Genomic DNA, 22,437 nt, shown 5'->3' with positions numbered 1-22,437 from the left:
GTTATATACCGGTAATCTCTTTTTTTAAGGCCTATTATGTTTTACCTGTGTGCGTAGTTATAGTGTCCCAAAACGCACATGTAGGTCAGAGTTATGCAACACCTTTAGTAGCCTAGAATCTATAGTTTGATACGTCAGATGGTTAGAGAGATCTTCTTTTCAGCAATCTCTTTTAGTATTTCTCCAGCAGGTTTCTACTAATTAGAAGCCCCCTAATAATGTTGAAAGTAAAATATAAATCAGACAAACATGATTCAATTAAGAATTAAGATGTGCAGGCTGTAACATTCAGCCAGGGATGATGAGGGGTCCCTTTAGGACTTCAGTAACGTTAGTAACTTTTTCTTTTTACATTCGTAAATTGGGACGCCAGGACATACGATCACTAGCAACCCCATGGTTCAAAAATTATGCTTCCGAAATCTCTTGATGTCGATTCCGCAAAGAGGTTAGTTATTCACCACCCTCTCTGTGCCAAACAAAGCAGAAGCCCTTTTTAACGAACCGCCCTCATTTCCCCAGTAGGACAACAGTGCACATACATCCCAGTCATGGTTGTAGAAATAGTGCGATACAATACAAAACTATTTTCAATATACACACGTGTAGGAAGAAAAAAAACAAACATAGGTCATATCATGCTATTTGTTTATGTTTATCGCTCGGTATCGCTTCAGAAATGTAAAATGTTTGACCAGCACAGCAGAGAGCATCCTGGGTAATGCGTTATAAGGTGTTCATTGGCTGTTTGTTGTGCGGCTGCGAATTTCCAACGTATGCCTAAATTAGCCTTCAAACTAAACACATGACAGTGTAAATTATGGAGTCAGTTCAGTCTCAAAAGATTCACAGTAAATAATACAGATTTGTAACTCACAAATTCAGATTTGCAACTCACGTGAGTGAATTTGTGTTTCACATTTGTCTTTTGTATCCGTGTTTCGCATCTGTGTTTTGTATTTGCGTTTTGTATTTGTAATCTGCATCTGTGTTTTGTATTTGTGTTTCAAACACAGATGCGAAACACGGATACAAAACACAACTGAACTGACTCCATAGTATGTGGGCTAGCCTACTCTCGTAGATGTATTTGATCGATTTTGACATTTTCAATCTACGAGAGTCTAGGCTTCATGTCCCTGAGGGCGGAGGACGGAAACCAGCTGAGTTTAGTTAGGGCTTTACTGGGCTTACCTTAGGGCTGTACAAATGAAAAATATAAGGTGCTTATCCTGATGCTGCACATGTTAGAGAGGCCTGCGTGGTGATCCCGCAATGTATCAGTCCGTAGTTTTCAATAAAGAAGTGTTTTAATCCCGTCTGTGGCCGAACGCCATTTCCCCCCTCGTTTACTTCCTGTTTACGTTTACCGTAATTCCGGTTTTTAACAGATGCGCCCCCTCACTATCGCTATTGTGAATTCCCGACAGAATCGGCAACAATGCCCTCTCGTAGATTGAAAATGTAAAAATCGATCAAATACATTTACGAGAGTCTAAATCTTAGGATATATTTGAGCTGCTTTTTTCACTGACTATTAAAACTAGTCCAATCTGACTCCTTCAAAACCGCTCTCAAAGGGCACCTACGGATGGCTGCAATTCGAAACTGGCCTCTGTAAAATCTGAATCCCCCCCCACCCCCCCCCACCCCATTTTCCCTCACTGTATATTGTATCTTTTCCCTTTTTTGCTTCCCATATGATGAATTTAGCTTCATAGAAATGTCTATTTGTATGTCTCTAAATGTTTGTATGTCTTTAAATGTTTTGATGAATTGAACAATGTGGACCCTGTTGTAAACAAGTGTAATGCTTAATTGGGTCGTCCACTCACAGTTGACAGTCTTTGTATTGAGTTTGTGCTTAAAATGTACTGTAAATTCTACAAACTGTTAATAAATATTTCAATCAATCAATCAATCTGCATGTGTAAAATATCGCAGCAAAATAGATTAGAATAGTTATACATCCTAGTACAGACAATCCTGGTCTCTAAACTGCCTCCCCCTGGCCAGCCGGGGCGCCTGATGGAGGGGAAAGGAACTGGTTGGAATAACGTGCTCCTTCCACGCGCTACGTCCAACCAGGGAAACTCCCCCCTGTCATAGTCCAGTACCTGCCTGTAGACCCTATCGCAATTTGGTGTTGGGGGAATTTCTCACTTGAACTGAGTCAATGGGTCCCTAGACATGAAAAATCAACGAGGTGCTCGTCCGCCATAGTGCCACGAATGGCGCAATGGCCACATCAAAAATGGCCGCCATCGGCTATGATGAAAATCCAACCTTTTTGTTTTTTTGTGTTTAAGCACATGTAAAACATTCATTTTGACTAATTGGTGTGTGGAATTCATTTCTGATATTGTTTTGATGATGTGGGGTGATTTTGACCTTGAAAGGTCATAGTCAAGGTCATTTTGCTATTCCACAGACCTTGACCATAACTTGTCCATTTTTAGGAGTAAGAACAGGAACAATAAGTCTATTTCAACTAAATCTGACTCTTAAAATTAATTTCTGATATTGTTTTGACCATTAGGGATCATCCTGTCATTGAATTATTGATGTTAATGTCATTTTTCAATAATTTGATTATGATTCTTTAGTCGCTTTTATTATATATTTTCATGATTTGTTTTCTTTACATAAACAAAATACATGGGCATGAGAAAAACAACAACAGCACCATATGTGCTGTGTGAATAAGCCCATTGTACAAAAGACTCTGTCCATGGCCCAAATGAGCCAATTCATTGCTATGGCAACCCCATAGTGGAGGATATTAAGTCAATATATCATAAGAATCGTTCACTTGATGGTACAAGCACCAAATTTGGTACACAAGTGCTTCAGAACCTACTCTCTCAGAAAAGTACGTTGTCCACTTGAAAAAACTAAATGGCCACCATTTTTCAAGATGGCCGCCAAATGAAAAGGGCCTTTTGTGGCGGTTCTGGACAACCGTGGGTCCGACCAACTCAAGACCGGGCACTGCACTCCCTGTGGGTGTGTGGAACGTGTATGTCGAATTTGAAGTCGGTGGGGCGAACGGTTCTCGAGTTACGTGGATTACAGACGTACAGACACACACAGAATTTGTGCAATTAGCAGATCATTGGAACGGTTGTTCGCTTGGTGATACAAGCGTGACATTTGCCGTGAACATTCCTTTGGTCAACTCTTTAACTTTTTAAACCGAGCCATCCAAAAATCCAATATGGCGGTGATATTTCAAGATGGCCACCAAAATTAGACTGGTTTTGCATTTCTGCATATATTTGGCTATACCTTTGTGATGTACTGTACCATACTGTATAATACTGTACGGCACTGTAGGGCACCATACTGTACCATACTGTACCGTACCGTACCGTACCTTACTGTATGGTATCATACTGTACCATACTGTACCTTACTGTATGGTATCATACTGTACAATACTGTACTGTACTGTACTGTACTGTACCGTACTGCATGGTACCATACTGTACCGTACTGTACCTTACTGTATGGTATCATACTGTACCTTACTGTACTGTACGGCATCATACTGTACTGTACCATACTTTATGGTATCATACTGTACCATGCCGTACCGGACGTTACTGTACCGTACTGTACTTTACCATACCGTGTGTGTGTGTGTGTGTGTGTGTGTGTGTGTGTGTGTGTGTGTGTGTGTGTGTGTGTGTGTGTGTGTGTGTACGCACAGGGAAAAGGGGAGGACCCCTTTTGGTTTTGTTTTCTGCATCTTCCTCTGTGACCTGCCACCTTCATGTCATCTCTCACAGCATCCTTAAACCTCGTCTTTGGCCATCCTCTTACCTGACAGCATCCTTCTCCCAATGTACCCTCATCCCTCCTTTTCACATGTCTAAACCATTTCAACCTCACCTCTCTTGCTTTATCCCCAAACCTTCTAACCTGGGCTGATCCTCTAATTTAGTCATTTCTGATCAAGTCCTTCCTTTTCACTCCTAATGAGAACCATAGCATCCTTAATTCTGCCACCTCCAGCTGTGCCTCCTTTTCATCAGTGCCACCGTTTCCAACCGTACGGCATGGCTGGTCTCACTACCATCGTATACTTCCCTCTCACTGGTAGCCTTCTGTCACAAATAACTCCTGACACATATGTCCCATATTCTCAATACACTGGCTTCACTTGCTAGAACATTTCCATCTCTATACTCACCTTAACCTGTTACACTACTGTCTACTGTCTGGTCAATTGGTACAAATAATTGTCTCCCTCCCTCACCATCTCTCTTTGCACTTACTGTACATCTCATATACTTTATCTTAGCCCTGACCACTTCTTAGCCCACACCACCTGACCACCACCTCACCTCACATCTCTCTCTTCTTACCCATCATCTAAAAAAAACCCAATGGGCATTGCCCATTGACATATATTCAAGTCTGTGTGTGTCTGTACATCTGTAATCCACGTAACCCGAGAACCGTTTGCCCCACCGACACACACGTTCCACACACCCACAGGGAGTGCAGTGCCCGGTCTCGAGTTGGTCCGACCCACGGTTGTCCAGAACTGCCACAAAAGGCCCTTTTCATTTGGCGGCCATCTTGAAAAATGGTGGCCATTTAGTTTTTTCAAGTGGACAACGTACTTTTCTGAGAGAGTGGGTTCTGAAGCACTTGTGTACCAAATTTGGTGCTTGTACCATCAAGTGAACGATTCTTATGATATTGACTTAATATCCTCCACTATGGGGTTGCAATTTACAATTTACAATTTAGGCATTTAGCAGACGCTCTTAATCCAGAGCGACTTACATTTAAGCAAGAACAAAAGCATGGGAATACATCACATAAAAGCATTTATCATGAAACATGCGTAAGCTAAGAAAGTAACAGTGGAATATCTAAATAATGAAACTATGCATACACTATACATATAAACTATACATATTTACTACTATGCTATACATATGTACTATGGCGTGCTATGACTATATACAATACAATTATATTGCTGTCTACATAACATGCTATAAGTCTGTGTCAAATGCTATCTAAGCCAACAGAAATGCTATCTAAGGGGTTAGGGTAAGTGCTATGGGCCATGATGGAGTCTGAAAAGGTGGGTTGCCATAGCAATGAATTGGCTCATTTGGGCCATGGACAGAGTCTTTTGTACAATGGGCTTATTCACACAGCACATATGGTGCTGTTGTTGTTTTTCTCATGCCCATGTATTTTGTTTATGTAAAGAAAACAAATGTGGTGATCCCGCAATGTATCAGTCCGTAGTTTTCAATAAAGAAGTGTTTTAATCCCGTCTGTGGCCGAACGCCATTTCCCCCCTCGTTTACTTCCTGTTTACGTTTACCGTAATTCCGGTTTTTAACAGATGCGCCCCCTCACTATCGCTATTGTGAATTCCCGACAGAATCGGCAACAATGCCCTCTCGTAGATTGAAAATGTAAAAATCGATCAAATACATTTACGAGAGTCTAAATCTTAGGATATATTTGAGCTGCTTTTTTCACTGACTATTAAAACTAGTCCAATCTGCATGTGTAAAATATCGCAGCAAAATAGATTAGAATAGTTATACATCCTAGTACAGACAATCCTGGTCTCTAAACTGCCTCCCCCTGGCCAGCCGGGGCGCCTGATGGAGGGGAAAGGAACTGGTTGGAATAACGTGCTCCTTCATCATCATGAAAATATATAATAAAAGCGACTAAAGAATCATAATCGAATTATTGAAAAATGACATTAACATCAATAATTCAATGACAGGATGATCCCTAATGTTCAAAACAATATCAGAAATTAATTTTTAAAGTCAGATTTAGTTGAAATAGACTTTCTGTTCCTGTTCTTACTCCTAAAAATGGACAAGTTATGGCCAAGGTCTGTGGAATAGCAAAATGACCTTGACTATGACCTTTCAAGGTCAAAATCACCCCAAATCATCAAAACAATATCAGAAATGAATTACACACACCACAATTAGTCAAAATGAATGTATTACATGTGCTTAAACACTAAAAAACAAAAAGGTTGGATTTTCATCATAGCCGATGGCGGCCATTTTTTATGTGGCCATTGCACCATTCGTGGCACTATGGCGGACGAGCACCTCGTTGATTTTTCATGTCTAGGGACCCATTGACTCAGTTCAAGTGAGAAATTCCCCCAACACCAAATTGCGATAGGGTCTACAGGCAGGTACTGGACTATCAGGTGTAAAGGAGCAACTTGGACACTCAAGCATGAAGGAAGCATGAGTTAAGTCCGTTGCTCCCCCCAGGTTGGCGGAGGGTGTGTAGAGCCCAGGATCACATTAGATGATTGACACAGGGGTGAAAAATGGGTTACAAAATCGTGGGATAAAAAATATATAAAAAATAAAAAAATAGAATAGTTATACATCCAGGCTCCGGAAGAGGGCACCAAATCCTTAATCCTAAATAAAGAAAGCATTTATTCAGTCAAACAGTGAATACCTTCCTTAGGGCTTAGCCTTAGGCCATTGGTTCCCAACCTTTTTATATTGAAGTAGCCTACCACCTAAGAAAATATTTGGCTCTCCAAGTACCACCAAAATAAATAACATTAATTATGTATTAATTTAGTTAAAATACAGGAGCGTATACGGTATACCTGCCCTTTTTGTTCCATTCCTAAGCTCTGACAAAACTCAGTCTAATCACTATTCCGACAAATCTCAGTCTAATCACTAATCAGCACAACTGATGATATTTCTAATGTGATTAATCAGTTTTTCATCTTCTATTAACGGATAGGTGTGCACAATTTCATTGTGTTGCTGATGTCTGAGGCGGTTGGGAAATCAGAGTTAGGCTTGTTTCCAATTCCCTGCCCCCATCCCTGGTTTGGGGGTGATTTACCTACGTTAGGGATAGTGTAAAATAAATTTAGGTGGGCTCTCCCACAGTTGTCAGTCAGGCTCACATTCCCAGTTCCATTATAATATCTTTTTTAGGAATTCAACTCCCACATTTTCTACTGATTTTGCCTACATGGACTTATGGTATTGATTTTTTTTTAATAGTGCCCCCAATGTTTTTAATTTGTGATATTTTATATAAAAGACCTCAATTGGCCATGTATTGTTGAATTTATGATTTATATATTTTAAAAATGTAATATACCCAATGTTAGTGATAATATTGAACAGGTTTTTCTTTTACATGGCAGAGTGGCCTTGAAGTTAGCTCTGGTCCATATCCTCAAGGACTTAAGACCTCAGCTCAGACCTCAGACCATTCCACTTTTGAATATGCTCATTTGACAAGCGAGATTCGATCAGGACTTACATGTCCAGGTGTTGTTTGGCAACCTTTAATTTTATCCCTCATCTCCTCAAAGACCACCAGTCTACCTACTGTAGGCAACATCAGATTACCTGATTAAATCTCATCTTTTTAGCCATTAAATGGTGCTCAAATATTTAGGGAACCACCAAAACGTTTAAGTTGACATTTAGATTTTTTTTTAAAACAAAATTCCCTTCTGGGGCTCCCCAGCACAAAACATTCAGATGAGGTGCAAAGTTTGAAAACTGATAAACAAAGACAGCCGAGGACATGCATCTCACAAACAGGACTTTATTCCATTTCTGAATGCAGCACTTTGTGCACCACAGACAGAACAGACCATCACACCACACCCTTCAAATTTACACAAGAACAGAACAAGGGACTCTTATAATACAAAAAAATATATATATATATTGGTCATCAATTTAAAGCCAGGTTTTGTTTGTGATCTGTGGGACCTTCCTCAGGTATGGTTAACGATCTGGCAGTGGAACTCGGGCAGAGTTATAGAGAATACAGCTTCTTCATTGTATAACTCCAGAAATAGGAGAATGTAGGAGATGTCACATAGTACAGTGGTTGTGCATTGACCAGTCATGTTACTCCTTGGTAGCCATGTGGGCCATCAGGTCACAGACACGGTTGCTGTAGCCGTACTCATTGTCATACCTGAGAGAAGCAAAGAAAAGTAAATTAAAACATTGCAAGTAGTCATGTTCCGTCAGTCTACATTACCATTTCGGTCTACTCAGGATATATGATAATCTACGAGCCATGTCATGTCTCTACCGGAATAATGTCAGTTCACTATGTCAGCACTGTCATAGAAGTTTCATGTGTGTGATGTGACAGGAGCCTGTGACAGGCTTGAGTTAGCGCTACTGCATGTTTGCATAGTAAGTGTGTGTGTGTGTGGGGAAGGGGGGGGGGGATATGGACGTTTCTACTCTGCCACAATGTTATGCTGCCCACACAGGCAGATGCAAAATATACAAAGATGCTAAGCTACACAGAGTCAGACACTGCATTTGTGGCCGTTAAGCAGCAGGACGACGTTGTTAGCAGCTCAACCACTGAAACCAAAACAAACGTCCAACACAGATACAAAATTAAGTGCGTGTGTGTGATGTGACTACCACTGCTGGTAGTGTAGTACTCAATAGTCCATCAGATGGAGCCCTCTAACCGTGTGTGTGATGTGACAGGAGCCTGTGACAGGCTTGAGTTAGCTACTGCACGTTTGCATAGTAAGTGTGTGACCTTCGGTTGCAAACGTATAGTGTAGGCAGGAAAAGGTTGGTCATGTTCTGTGCCTCTAAAGCGAGCAAGATAACCAGACTTCGGAGAATAGACAAACATTAGTGTAAACATTGTGACATGTAGCGACGTTTCGCACGATTGTTATGAAAAATGATTTTACCATTTTAGGGATTGCACTTACAGCACTTAGAATTTGGGGAATTAATTAAGTTAGAATTTCAGGAAATTAGTGTAAAAAGCATGATTGTTTGCGAGGGTCATACCATGAGACCAACTTGACAAAGTGGTCGTTGAGGGCAATGCCAGCACCGGCATCAAAGATAGAGGAGTGAGTGTCACCGTTGAAGTCTGAGGACACCACCTGGAATGAGAAGAAAGAGTTACCCAAACATTAAAGTCTGTAAATTGGTCATTTCAGCAGCATGTCTGTTCTAGTCATGGATGAGGGCCACAGCACAAAAATAAGTGCTATTCACATATAAAACTGGGCTTTGTTGATCCTTTAGGAAAGTAGACCAAAGCAAACCAAGAACAAGGACTAGTCGCAAAGTGTGGGTCAGCATGTACCTGGTGGTCTGTGTATCCCAAATATCCCTTCATGGGTCCCTCAGCAGCTGCCTTCATCACCTTCTTGATATCCTCATACTTTGCCTGCCCAAAAAGAAAAAAATCATATTGATTAGTCATTTTGATCTGATGACATGCAAAATATGATAGGAATGCGTTGTACAACCGTATGGTTAGAACAACAAATCCAAAACACAATTAAATGTTGCCAGCATCGATAACCATGTTAGAATGTAGTGGGTGTCATGTGTCCTGCAACTCACAGGCTTCTCAAGACGGACAGTCAGGTCAACCACAGAGACGTTGGGGGTGGGGACACGGAAGGCCATGCCGGTAATCTTGCTGTAAAGTGTGGAGATGAGACACGGTTAGTTATTGGCTTACTATAGTATGCACCATGTTTTACATTTTAATATACACGTTTGAGTCTTAAATGTCTTTGCAGAAATGTGGAATCTGAGATTGTCCAATATTTTCAAACACCAAATGGTTCCATCAAAAACAGCCATTTCAAATAATTAATTTCATAATTGAAAGTAACCCCACAGTATTCTTATTTCCTACCAAGAGTCATTTCAAAAGATATTATAAACTACAGTTAGCAATATGTAGTACTACACATTTCTGGTAACCAAATTAATTTGGTACTGACCCATTAAGCTCAGGGATGACCTTGCCCACAGCCTTTGCGGCACCAGTGGAAGCGGGGATAATGTTCTGGGAAGCACCACGGCCATCCCTCCACAGCTTACCAGAGGGACCATCCACGGTCTTTTGAGTGGCAGTGACAGCATGGACTGTGCTCTGAAATTAGGAAAGAATCATTGATTTACAGCATTTCTTACTTACTATACAATGTAGAAACGAGGTCTGCATGAGCGACTGGCATAGGTGTCAAAGCATAAAATTGGGCTTCAGTCATACACTTTGAATGGAGACAGTGCTAGATTCATGGGTGAGTGATAGTTCACATTGGGATAAGTCTGCTTTGTAATGCCATGCGTGTTTGGGCAGCATGTCCATTTGGTTTTGGCTCCGCTTACTGCCCCTTTTCTTCTGTGATACGTGCATGCATTTTAATCCTTACCATCAGACCCTCAATGATGGTGAAGTTGTCATGGATGACCTTGGCGAGGGGTGCCAGGCAGTTGGTTGTGCAGGAAGCATTGCTATGGACAAAGAAACATACAATGTCACATTGTAACTGGTGCGCTTATTCAGATGTTATACTGTTCATAATGTGTATAGTGTTCTCTAAACTAAAATTTTTCTCATCAACATTGACCAGGCTGTATTTTATTTACCATTGATATAGTTTGGTTCATATTTGATTTGCCTGAACCCCAAGAAGAATAGTCTCCTCTCCACTAAGCTGTAGATTAGTGGGGCTCCTGACCTTAAACATCTTGTGCACAAATAGTCAATCTAAAAGAAAAAAAGTTTCATTCCTCACCTGACCACCAGGAGGGAGTTGTCATACTTTTCGTGGTTGACACCCATGACGAACATGGGGGCGTCAGCGCTGGGCGCAGAGATGATGACACGCTTGGCACCACCCTTCAAGTGAGTCTGGAGGATGAGGATAAGATGGAGAACATCAGGAGGAGATTTGTGTGTTCATTTTGTCTCCCAATTCTGGGCTTATTATACATGTCGAGTGCGACACATGGCATAGCTAGACCAAACAAACGTGCATGAGAGGAGGAAGTACTTACGGAGGCCTTCTCAATGGTGGTGAACACACCAGTGGACTCAACCACATATACGGCACCAGCCTCACCCCATTTGATGTTGGCAGGGTCCCTCCTGAAGAACAAGTAGAAGGCAGGATTTACAGACTTGACACAGCATGTGGATAGTGAAAATATCTTTATTCATAGAAACCTTGGTGCACTGCAGCAGTATGCCAGTTTTAATGTAGATTACTTGGCACAGTAGTTGCACTAAATTTCATCACTACTCAAAAGCATGTTCAAGCAAGGAGGGTGAACGCACTCGTGGAAGACTGTGATTTTGTGTCCATCGATGACCAGTTTGTCACCCTCAGCCTTGACCTCACCAGGGTAACGGCCGTGGGTAGAGTCATATTTGAACATGTAGACCTGAGGGAGACATAAGGAATGTATATTATACACCTAAATTGTTGTACAATGAACGTAAAGAACCTTCTCAAATTTTCAATAGACTGATAGAATTTTTAAAATACAGTCACCAGTTAAATATATATCAGAATTTTGTTTGAGGCCAACAGTCATGCTGACATGGCTCATGATCTCGCATCTTATTATTTTAGAGTCATGCAGGCTTCCGTGTTATGGTTACCATACACATTCATCGAGTAAAAGATAGTAGAGCTAGGTACACCACAGACATGCCACATGGTCTTCAGTGTTTCTCTATCTTATCTCAAGTCTTACACAACCATCCAAAATACATGAACGGAACTCATTGTGGAAGAGCGCTGTAGAACATAATAAAAGAGGATATCTTGTGAAAGACTTTGTTCAGGTAGACCCATTTGTCTTTGTCAATTGTAAACTTAAATTTCAACTACATCACCAGTGCCACAGGCATGCTGGTTGACTCACCATGTATTCCAGGTCGATAAAGGGGTCGTTTATTGCCACAATCTCCACCTTCTTGGTCAGGAAACCAGCGCGGGTGACCAGACGACCAATACGTCCGAATCTGTGTGGGGAAAAGGCAAGCAATTAACATGTTCCTTAGTCTGCCCAGTGCCCACTAGATGGTACTACAGTACAATTTACACTGAAGCACTTTGAAGTGCATTCAGCCATGTTTTGTTTCTCACGCTCCTCGATCATTTCATGCCAATAAATTCTCAAATTCAAATTTATTTCTGCTGTCAAATACATTTTCCGTAGATGCCAAGGAAGCCAGAGGGGCACACTCATGTCTGATTAAACCCCAATAAGACATTACAGACCGAATTGAAAGATCAAACTTTAGCTGAAACTGGACCGCGCTTTACACATGTCTTTTATACAGGAAACATAAGTTCCAAGGTGACCTAATAGCACATGCAAAAAAGGAGCAGGGTCCAGGGGGAGTGGCGCAGGAGGGAGGTGTGTCCATGTTTCAGAGGGAACAAGCAAGCAACATTCTGTGGGGCTAAAGTCTGTATGAACATCTAATGTGGTAATACTGCCTGTGACGACAGCCAACTGTTTGATCAGTTTGGCGAGAGTTACTATTTAACTGTGAGCCAAAGCCCCTGTTGGGAGATACTGTGTCCTCATAGGAGGACAGAGGAAGGGGACAAGGAATTGGGGAGATGGGCAGAGAGATAAGAGATTACAAGGATCATATTGTCTCAATAGTAGTCAGACACTCAGGGTCATGTGTGCAAGAAAGTTGTTCAGACAAACTTATACAGTCCTGTTCAGCTCCAACATAGACCTGCTTTTCCACTTGCAAGAGTAGGAAAAAAAAGCAATGCCCCCATTAACAAAAATAACTGTCCACAGGTCCATCAGCTGAGGGCCAAAAGTTCAAAGATCAGCTAGAACAACAAGTTAACAGTCAGCTAGGTGACTGCCCCCGAGTTTGTGTATGCATGAATCATGTACCCTCCTCATGCAAAACAACTTAAGGACAGTGTCAGATAAGGATGACTAATTAATTCAGATCCGACACAGCAACCAGAGGGCCTCAAACAGTCATCAAAAAGTTACTTAGCTAAAGATAAAGCACTTCTACACAAGGTTGGCTAGGTGGCAGTCCCTGGATTTGTGTATGCAATCCATGCATGTACTGTACTAGCTCTCCTCAAGATTGAATTATTACTAAAAGCATTCAGAATGATAAGAGACCTGTAGTCAGACAGTGAGCACAGGGCCTCAAACCCTTCATCAAAAGGTTACTTAGCTAAAGATAAAGCACTTGTACGCAGACACAGAGGAGTGGGGACTCGTGGCCAGAAAATGTCTGAGCTAAGCCATTATCTACACTGTGAGCCATTGCTACATACCAACGGGTGTATAAATAAATCATGACTTAAAGCCAGCAAACCTTAACCCATGATATAACTAGCAGGAGGTTTAAGTAGCCATAGCAGCAAAGCCAGTGTACACATCCTCCTTTGGTAGAGTTCAACAGGTGCAATATTGATCCAATCACCATAATAGTCTACAGCCCAGTGGTGTGGGTGTGAACCATATAAATGTGAACTGGTAGAAATGTAAAGTTAGAAACGCTCTTACCCATTGATACCGACTTTGACCATTTTGCCTTGGTTGGTATAGTCCTCTGAAAAAGTAAAAGGTCATAAGAGGATAAGGGGGTGTGAAGACATGGAAAGACACCATTTTAAGAGTAGGCCTACACATTTTTTAGTTGATGCATAAAGAACAGCAGCTATAGCTACAAAAAGGAGAGGCAAGGCAATTAAAGCCATCCGTCAGCAACTGCAATAATCAAATAAAATGGATTTACAAAGATAACTATACAAAGTTGCAAGTTTGCAACTAGTTCCAATTAGGCCTAGATTTGTAAAAGTTGTACAAGTGTGTATTTTGTCATTGCAACAAGTCACTTGACAGTAAATCACTAGCTAGCTACTCATGCTACTTTGAATGAAGAGTTCAATGACACTTCTTTTTAAATTAGATTGCCTGTGAAACACATTCAAAACCTTTCCAGCTCTTTTATAACCTCGCCGTTTCACCAATCAGCCAAAAGATCAGGGTGAGTTCTTCATAGTGATATCGAAATGCAAGCCATTTTAATTAATTAATTACCGTTTGCGAGATACTTCAGTCTGTCTTGGGACTCCGGGTGTGAGTGGTGAAGAACGGGGAGATTCCGTGTGTTTTTATGAGCAACACCGGTGATGCCACGCCCACCATGACCCCGCCCCCTTTGAATGTCAAGGTCGTCAGCCAACACGCACACACACACACACACACACACACACACACACACACACACACACACACACACACTTCTAGAAAGTTCATTTGAGAACAAATTAGGCATATTAGATCTCTTTAAGGTCCCATGTCCTCTGATTTTATACAGTATGTCTTTTTATGAGTCCAAAGTCTTCCCAGCATTTCATTCAGCTGACAATTAATGCGGTGAATCCGGGAGTGTAGTCACAGTGGCCTGACTTCACTGTGACTTCTATTGCAGTGGAACACTGACAGTCATCACATATAACACTGTTTCTCACAGAGCTCTGTGTGCACACCCCAAACATTTACTGCACTTATACTGCCTCTGCACTGTATGTGGCCGGCTCTCACATGAAACAATTGCACCCACATTTACTTGAATGTGTTGATGCTTTGCAGCATATTTTGGTATTAAGGTTGAGATGAGGACACAGACATGATGTAAGTCATGGGGGGATCTGGGGTAACATATTATGGGGTCCCTGAATGACCTTCTCACTATAAAGACAGCCACAGAGAGACGGATCAAATCGCTGTTATGAGGATGCTGACATTTAATGTCCAAAGACCATGACCCTTACAAACTTAGACGCACTCTCTCTCTTCTTCACTGAGTCTACCATCTCCTTCTCAGAATATTGTTGACATTGTTGTCTTATGACATGTATAGATACAATTCACTACTCTTGGCCAGGTCTTTAATAATTCAATTTTTTTATTACAGAAAGGTGCCGTTTATTCCTGCATTGCTACAGAGTATGCTGGGTTTTAGTTAATGAGATAATGGTCTAAGTTTAAACCACAGTGCTATAATGAAGCATATTGCAAGTATCTCCCTAGTTACATCCGTGGGATAGCCAGCCTCACAAGCTGCAGGTCCCACCTCTCGATTATTGAAACATTATACCAACAGCTCAATACAGATTCACATCCCATTATGCACTGGGCTGCAGTCAAACAACTGTTGCCATCTGAAGTGATGGAAGGACTCAGTACTCACATTCTTTACTTAACCTGCAACACCCGGATATATTTCTACTTGCAAAAAAGAGATTTCAAACGTATTACTACTTTGTACTACTAGGACTTATCAAAGGAAATTGTAAAAAAGAAAAGTTTATGCACATGTATAATAATTATTACAATAATAATAATAAATTAATAATTTACATTTGGGGGATATCTTTCACAATAATAAATAAAACATGTTCTAGACATTCTAATGATCACAACATATATATATTACAGGCATTTTACTTACTTTTATCAGGGTTAAAGGTCATTAAAAATTGCAGAGATTTTGAAGTTGTGTGAATTTCTGCCTCTGGGGGCAAATTATATGCAAATATCATGACCAATGGCATTGCAAGACTAAACAATGAACATCAATGATGATGTTTAGGTGAAAAAAATGTTGCTAAAAAGCATTGCTGGGGTTTACATACTCATTATGCAGAAGGTCCCATGAACTTGTGAAACAACACATCATGATGCGACAAGTTGTGAGATTGTAGATCTGCTATTTTCAAATAGCTTAAAGGAGAATTCCATACTAAAAGGCTTTCTTACCTTTCTTTGTAGTTGTTACGTCCCCACCAAAGAGGTCCAGGTGTTATTTTGTGCAAAAGCTCCTTATTGGCTATTTCCCCTACCATAAGCCCTAAATGAATTGCATTGAATTGAATGGGAATTGAATGGGGCTATGGGGTGTTGTGCTAATTCGCTTATTTCCATCGCTCAAAATGATAATTTCTTTGTATATATCCTCTCTTCATAATGTAAATAATATCCCAAGCGGCACACTTTACTACTTCTTTCGATGGAAATAAGCGAACTAGCATAACACCCCATAGCCCCATTCAATTCCCATTCAATGCAATGCAATTCATTGAGGGCTTATGGTAGGGAAAATAGCCAATAAGGAGTTTTTGCACACCTGGACCTCTTTGGTGGGGACGTAACAACTACAAAGAAAGGTAAGAAAGATAAGAAAGCATTCTAGCATGGAATTCTCCTTTAAGTATAGTATAGGGCTGAAGTGGTTGATGTATGTTTAGTAATAATAAACAAAATCTGCAAAGTAATGTGTTACTCAAGCTTTCAAATGATTAAACGTACTAGGCTATTAGTCACTGAGATGTATGAGTAAAAGTATTTTGTAGCCTACTTAGTGCTTGGTTACTGTCTACTGTTACTTCTGTCTTAATGCAGACGACATACAGCGACAGGGTACTGTTTCAACAAAGCATAACATGCAACAGATGCATTCTGCTAAGCATGCTCTCTGCACAAATATTTATCAGAGGGGGTCTGCTCTGTGGATACCCACCATCACCCTGAACATGGCTAAACATACCAGTCTTGGCCTTGTGCCCCGCAGCTTAAGGTCACAGAGGGGACGAAAAGGTCAGGCTAAGATTAGACTCAGGCAGGCTGAATGTCTGGTGACCAGTACACAGTACACTTGTATGAGTGTATAATGTACATGACCTGGCTTTACCTCATGGAATAACATTACATTCTGTGTTCCTAGGACATATGAACTAAGCTGAACTATGCTGAAACTGCTCTGCCTTCTACTTACTCCATATGGAAAAGGAGATAGGGCAGAATCTAATATTTATCATTGATTAGAAAAGATTAGTGTTTTTGTTTCCTGTAGTTCAGTGTAAGGGCAATTGTGAAATACTGGTGTGAATTTGCATATATTCCTGTAAAAGTCCTGCAACTATTGCCGCAAAATGTGCTCAATCTGAAGGCGAGTCTTATCTCTGAAAGCGCACCCAAATTCACGAACAATATCATGTGATTCAGTATTGATTTGTGACGATTTAAATGTCCAATCACTTTTGCATCTAGGTGGTAGCCAGGTTTACAACTAGATTGCTCCTTGTTACATGTATCTTTAAAAGTCCAGTAAAGTCTAGAAACTTGTCTCATTATAGGAGGACTCAGCCATGATAAACAGGCTTAGACTGACATCTAGTGTGCAAGGTTCAGAGCACAACAATTCTCACACGAATAGCTCCCTTGACATTTAAATGAAAAAGGGGTACTGTGGTGGCTGGATTTGGTACCAGCATGACCTGCCACCAAAACCAGCCTGTAGTAGCAGATGGACAGTGCCATAGGCTACCCCACTTTTCACCATTAGATGTCAGGCCTCACACAGACTTTGGTTTGGGGTAAATAAGAGTAGTCTAAGAGTAGACCTACAGAAAAATGTAACAAGAATAAAACAACTGCACCCCAAGATTTCTTCCAATAGCACATAAGGACAATGATCCATCTCACCTATCTCTTAATTTACATCATCCTTAATTTATTTCCTATTCACCAGTAATGCTCTAATGCTCATTCTTGTCATTGATGTTGATGCAGTCCCTGTGTTGCTCAAACTGACTGTGTAGCTTAAACTGACTGAGTTTGTCCCGGTACAACGAACAGAACACCTTACTACCGGTATAACATGTTTGAATCCATAAGCTTTGCTATGGTATTTTTTGTAAATATTGGGTGAAGGGCTGAAAAATATAAAACATTTACCGGTACTCCCAGATATCTCATTTGTCCATAATCAGCCCTAGAGAAACCCGTTTTGAAAGGATTGGTAGGGGTTTGGTTTGATTATTATTGATTATTTGTCAAATAATCAGACATACTTTAACCTCCTCGAGCAGTCAGAAGATTTAATAACAGCTCAATAGTAACATGGGTGAAAAGGCTCAGCAGTAACAAATTGAGTTCCTATTATTTAAGACATTTCTATTGTAATGAACAGTACCGTCTTGCTAGGCAGAAAACAGAGTGGAGAGAAAGGGGATGGCAAAATGGAATAAAATTCACCACTAATATTTCTATGCATGTACGGGCCCCTATATTTCTACATGAGACAAACCAGACTAAACACAAATGCCAAATGCATTTATTCATGCGAATTATGAATATGTATATCTAAAGTATAAAACAACAGTGAAGAGAAACAAAAACTACAGATGTCATATTCAAATACTCAAAATACATTACACATTCAGTTACAAACAAACTACCCCTGGCCTACACACAGTTAACATTTATTCACCTAAACACTGTTCTAGACAAAGTCTGAAATACTTAAAGTGCAAACGTACCATGAAAACTCGAATGGATGGTCAAGTGTGATAACAATTTGTTGTAAACATAGCTCCCACGCTCTTAAGATTCCGTGTTGATACTTGGATGGAGTTGGTGTGTGTGTGTGTGTGTGTGTGTGTGTGTGTGTGTGTGGGGGGGGGGGGGTATGCTACAGGCTCTTAGAAGTGCTTCATCGTGCTTGTACGTATGTTTATGTTTATGTGTGAATCTGTGTTTCCTTGTCATAGATCCTATGGAGAATGGCACTGCAGTCTTATATTTATCTTGCTTTTCTGTCCACTTAACAGCCCAGTCCGCTCATGGAGCCGATCCGGTCCAGTTTCAGCCCGAAGCATCCTCGGTTCCACCCACCCCTCCGTGACCTCTCCGCCGGTTCCGCCCGCTTCTGATTGGCCAGGGCCCCCTTGAGCAGGCGGAGCCACGGGGTCTCGGACTGCAATGGCACGTCGGCCCATTTGGGGTACTCCGCTACCTTGACGCCCCCCGTGGAGAACATGGACGGAGGTTCCTCTGATTGGTTGCTGCTGCTGCTCAGCATGTTCTCCAGGTCATCAAGGGTCAGAAGGTCATTGTAGCGGTCCAGGAACTGCCCCATGAACTACAATTTACAATTTAGGCATTTTAATAGCAGACACTCTTAATCCAGAGCAATTTACAGTAAGCAAGAACAACAAAGCATTGGTAATACAAATACATAGAAATAGTCATCAAGGATCATAAGTAAGTGAGAACCGAACATCCGTCTAACAGTAGAATATCTGTATATGCTATCTAAATGACATAAGTTTATCCCTTGCATATACGCCTGCAAGGTCGTCGAGGCAAGGGCAAGTGCTACGGGCTGAGGTGGAGTCTGAAGAACTACGCAGCGGAAAACCATAGACACACATAAACACAACCACACATATACAGTACATACTGTACAGAAACACAACCACACAGACACAATCAGACACACACACACACACACACACACACACACACACACACACACACACACACACACACACACACACACACACACACACACACACACACACACACACACACACACACACACAGTCAAACATAACGGCAACAAACACACTGTGCAGAAACATACAGCTATACATACAGAACAATCTCATTGGGAGCATGCTGATTCAATCAACGATACATTTCATTACTACTCCTCTCTTATCCTCGGTCTCTCCCACATCCTTCCTCCATTCTGCCCTTTTTGATTCCTCCCTCATACCATTTGAAGACATCTCTACCTGATTAGAGGGCAGTGGGGGCAGGACTTTCAGACAATTTGAAGAAATTTCTACTTTATTAGATGGCACAGTGAGGGGGTTTGGGGACGGGGTGGTGGTAGGGTGCCCGCATTATTTTGACTCGAGAGCTACTTTCAAAATGACCAGCTCAACAAGATCTACTGACCGGAAGAAATATTATAACATTGCTGAAAATAGTTTAAATATGGTATAGCGGTGCTGGCGTTACATATAAGACAAATGCACTTGGAATGGGAAATAGAGGGGGAAAAATGGAATAGGTAGGGTTTATTTTTATTTTTATTTGTAATGCTACTGACGTTTGTGCACAGCAACTCTTGAAAACAAAATATTTCATTGTGGGTTGGGTTGTGCTGATCAGGCCCTTTTTGATGTCAATCAATCAAGTCACCTTAATTCAAAATGTAATATTCTTTAGTGTCTTGTGGTCTACTTGCACAGCCTTTGTGATCTACTGGTAGATCGCGATCTAACTTTTGCGCACCCCTGTAATAACAGTATCATGCACACAGACTGTTTGATCCACCTGTGCATTCTTCAATTTGACAATTTCTTATTCTTATATTATAGCCTTACCCTTAAACTTATTTGTCATTTACCATTTTGAAAAACCTTTTAAAATAGTTCAAATAGCTGGTCTACATCGACATGTTGTGAGCTTGCAGATCGGCTATTTGAACTATTTAAGAAATGTATTGAAAATAGTAAAACAAAAAAGAAAAGTTCAGGGATAAGGGGCAAGGGGTGACGCAATATATAGCCCATAGTCTTTTAATAATCTATGAGCTCAAAACACACCACATTTTGGCCTGTAGATCTGCTATTTTGGCTGAATATTTGCCCCAGATTAGCTTCTCTATTCTAGGGTCCATATATGGTTAAACTTAGGCGATGATGGCATGCGTTATGCCAAAGATCTGCTGCTCGTTGATCGCATAACGAACGCCCATTGCCCATTCTACATGGCTACAGTCGTGCGTATGTACCTGCACAGCATCGGGGGACGGGTGCAGAGCGCGCGCCTCTGTTCTCTCCAGCGGTGCCAGCAGGAGTAGAATGGCACAAAGCAGCACAGGGCACAGCATGGCAGCGTAGATCTAGGACAGCCACGGATCACTGGCGGGGGTCACAGAGCCTGGGCACGACTTCACACAACACTGGCACCACCCACACACACCAGACACAATAGTTATGAGTGTGAAAAGGACAGCACTTGTGACACTGATACAGATTAATTGGTATACATGCGGCACAATGTTCTTTAATTCTGGAAGTTATATTTGATATTCTATTCTTGTGTGAAGACACTGTGTTGGAATGTTGCCACAGATACATCAAGGACATGATGTCCTGGATGGAAAAAGCTCAGCATAAATCAGAGTTTTTGCAGAATCAAAATTTCACGTGGCAGATCGGTCCACCATTATCAGTGGCAGCATCAAGGCATTGATACTGATGTCTGGAAAATGCCACAATAAACTTGGCAATGGACTTTCTATACAACTGCTGCATGGTTAGTTATGAAGGTGAATGAAAGGGATATTGATTCAAAAGTTATTAAAACGATTTACCTCTTTATCACGACTAAAGCATGCAATGTAAGTGACAAACAAGTCTGTGTATTAAAGATTGTACTGCTGAAATTCTGAAAAACTGCTCGTTATAGGCTATGTTATTTTATATTTGGTTATAAAATACCATATTACACCTGAGTCTGACCGTACAAAACAATTTGGCTCATCATAATAGTGCATAATTCTTTGAGAAGGGATATAAGACACTCACCTTCCCCTGTGTGATACGTCTTTCCCGACAAGTCTCTCTGTGTGTGAGTGTGTTGCTCTTACAGGCTCCTCTCCATCACAGTCCCTCTTCCTCCCTCAGTTACCTCTCACTTGTTTGCACCTGCTGAGAGCAGCATCACGATGTTTCTCTCACCAGGCCCCTCCCTCTCTCCTCCTCCTGATCTGTCCGTCTGTCTGTCACACTGATGGAAAAGCAAAGGATGAATTTGCACGCTTTGTTCACTTGGCAGAGGTTGAATGTTGGGGCATCAGGCCAGGGAGTGGGTGTTGTGGGGGGTGGGGGCTTTTCCATGCAGTGCCAGAGATCAGCCCCACCCACTGCCACCTCTTGTCATGGGAATGCCGTCATGGCGTTGAAGTGACTGTTATTTCCCAGGGTGACTATACAGGAATGCTGGAGAGCCTGTGCATTTCCCTGCATCCAGGGAGCTGGCAAGGAGGCCGAGTGGCCCCACTGACATCTCAAAAATAAAATAAAATAAACTGTGCTCACTGTACTTGAGCAAGGTCTGCTCAAGCACAGTGCATACCCAGTGGTGGAAAGTAACCTTAAGTACTTTAATCATAATTTGAAGGTACTTATACTTTACTTGAGTAGCCTGTCAGTTTTTCAATACTTTACTGTATATACGCTTCTATTCCACTACTTCTCAGAGGCAAATATTGTACTCTTTACCCCACTATAATTATTTGAAAACTAGTTACAAGTTACTTTGTAGATTTTGATTAGTAAACATATTTTATCCAATTAAGCCCTACTTTATAGGTTATTTGACAATAGCTGATCTACAAGCTCACATGCCACATTGCAAAGCATTGTGAGTTTGTACAATGCTTTTTAAACTTCTTATAGAACTTTTACTTGAACAGTATTTCTACATCGTGGTATTGCTCATTTTACTTGGCAACAAATCAGAGTACTTCATCTCCCACCACTGTTAAAATGAAATGTAGTTTGATCATGATTCATGGTCCATGCCACTGAAGAGCACTTCTTAGCCTACTAAATTCAAAGGGCAAATGACTGCTAGCTGGAAATGAAGGGTCCCAGTCATGTGCTGCAGCGCTCTAAATTCATTTAGGTAGTCATCACATTATGGTTGCTGTCGGGTGATAACCTTGTATGTACAAAACAGATCTGTTTATATTCCCTGTCAGCTA

At 41.1% G+C, this 22,437-nt stretch overlaps 2 protein-coding genes across 2 annotated transcripts; both read right to left on the bottom strand.

The window, feature by feature from the left end:
- Positions 1-7,588: 7,588 nt before the first annotated feature.
- gapdh (glyceraldehyde-3-phosphate dehydrogenase) lies at positions 7,589-14,012 on the bottom strand. The gene is made up of 12 exons (XM_083762254.1): positions 13,905-14,012; positions 13,368-13,413; positions 11,733-11,832; positions 11,140-11,246; positions 10,860-10,950; positions 10,598-10,713; positions 10,232-10,313; positions 9,797-9,948; positions 9,408-9,486; positions 9,145-9,228; positions 8,841-8,938; positions 7,589-7,986 (listed from the first exon to the last, which is right to left on the bottom strand). Exons 2-12 carry the CDS (start codon positions 13,388-13,390, stop codon positions 7,917-7,919), a joined length of 1,002 nt encoding a protein of 333 aa, XP_083618380.1. The 5' UTR covers positions 13,391-13,413; positions 13,905-14,012; the 3' UTR covers positions 7,589-7,916.
- Positions 14,013-17,916: 3,904 nt separating this feature from the next.
- nppcl (natriuretic peptide C-like) lies at positions 17,917-21,383 on the bottom strand. Its single transcript, XM_083760502.1, has 3 exons — positions 21,257-21,383; positions 20,458-20,628; positions 17,917-18,792 (listed from the first exon to the last, which is right to left on the bottom strand). Exons 2-3 carry the CDS (start codon positions 20,554-20,556, stop codon positions 18,475-18,477), a joined length of 417 nt encoding a protein of 138 aa, XP_083616628.1. The 5' UTR covers positions 20,557-20,628; positions 21,257-21,383; the 3' UTR covers positions 17,917-18,474.
- Positions 21,384-22,437: the final 1,054 nt, after the last annotated feature.

The sequence above is a fragment of the Protomyctophum parallelum genome (assembly GCF_964188405.1).
Source record: "Protomyctophum parallelum genome assembly, chromosome: 3".
In the NCBI taxonomy this organism is placed as follows: Eukaryota; Metazoa; Chordata; class Actinopteri; order Myctophiformes; family Myctophidae; genus Protomyctophum; species Protomyctophum parallelum.
The sequence above is the reverse complement of the archived record's forward strand: the minus strand, read 5'-3'. Positions and strand labels throughout refer to the sequence as shown.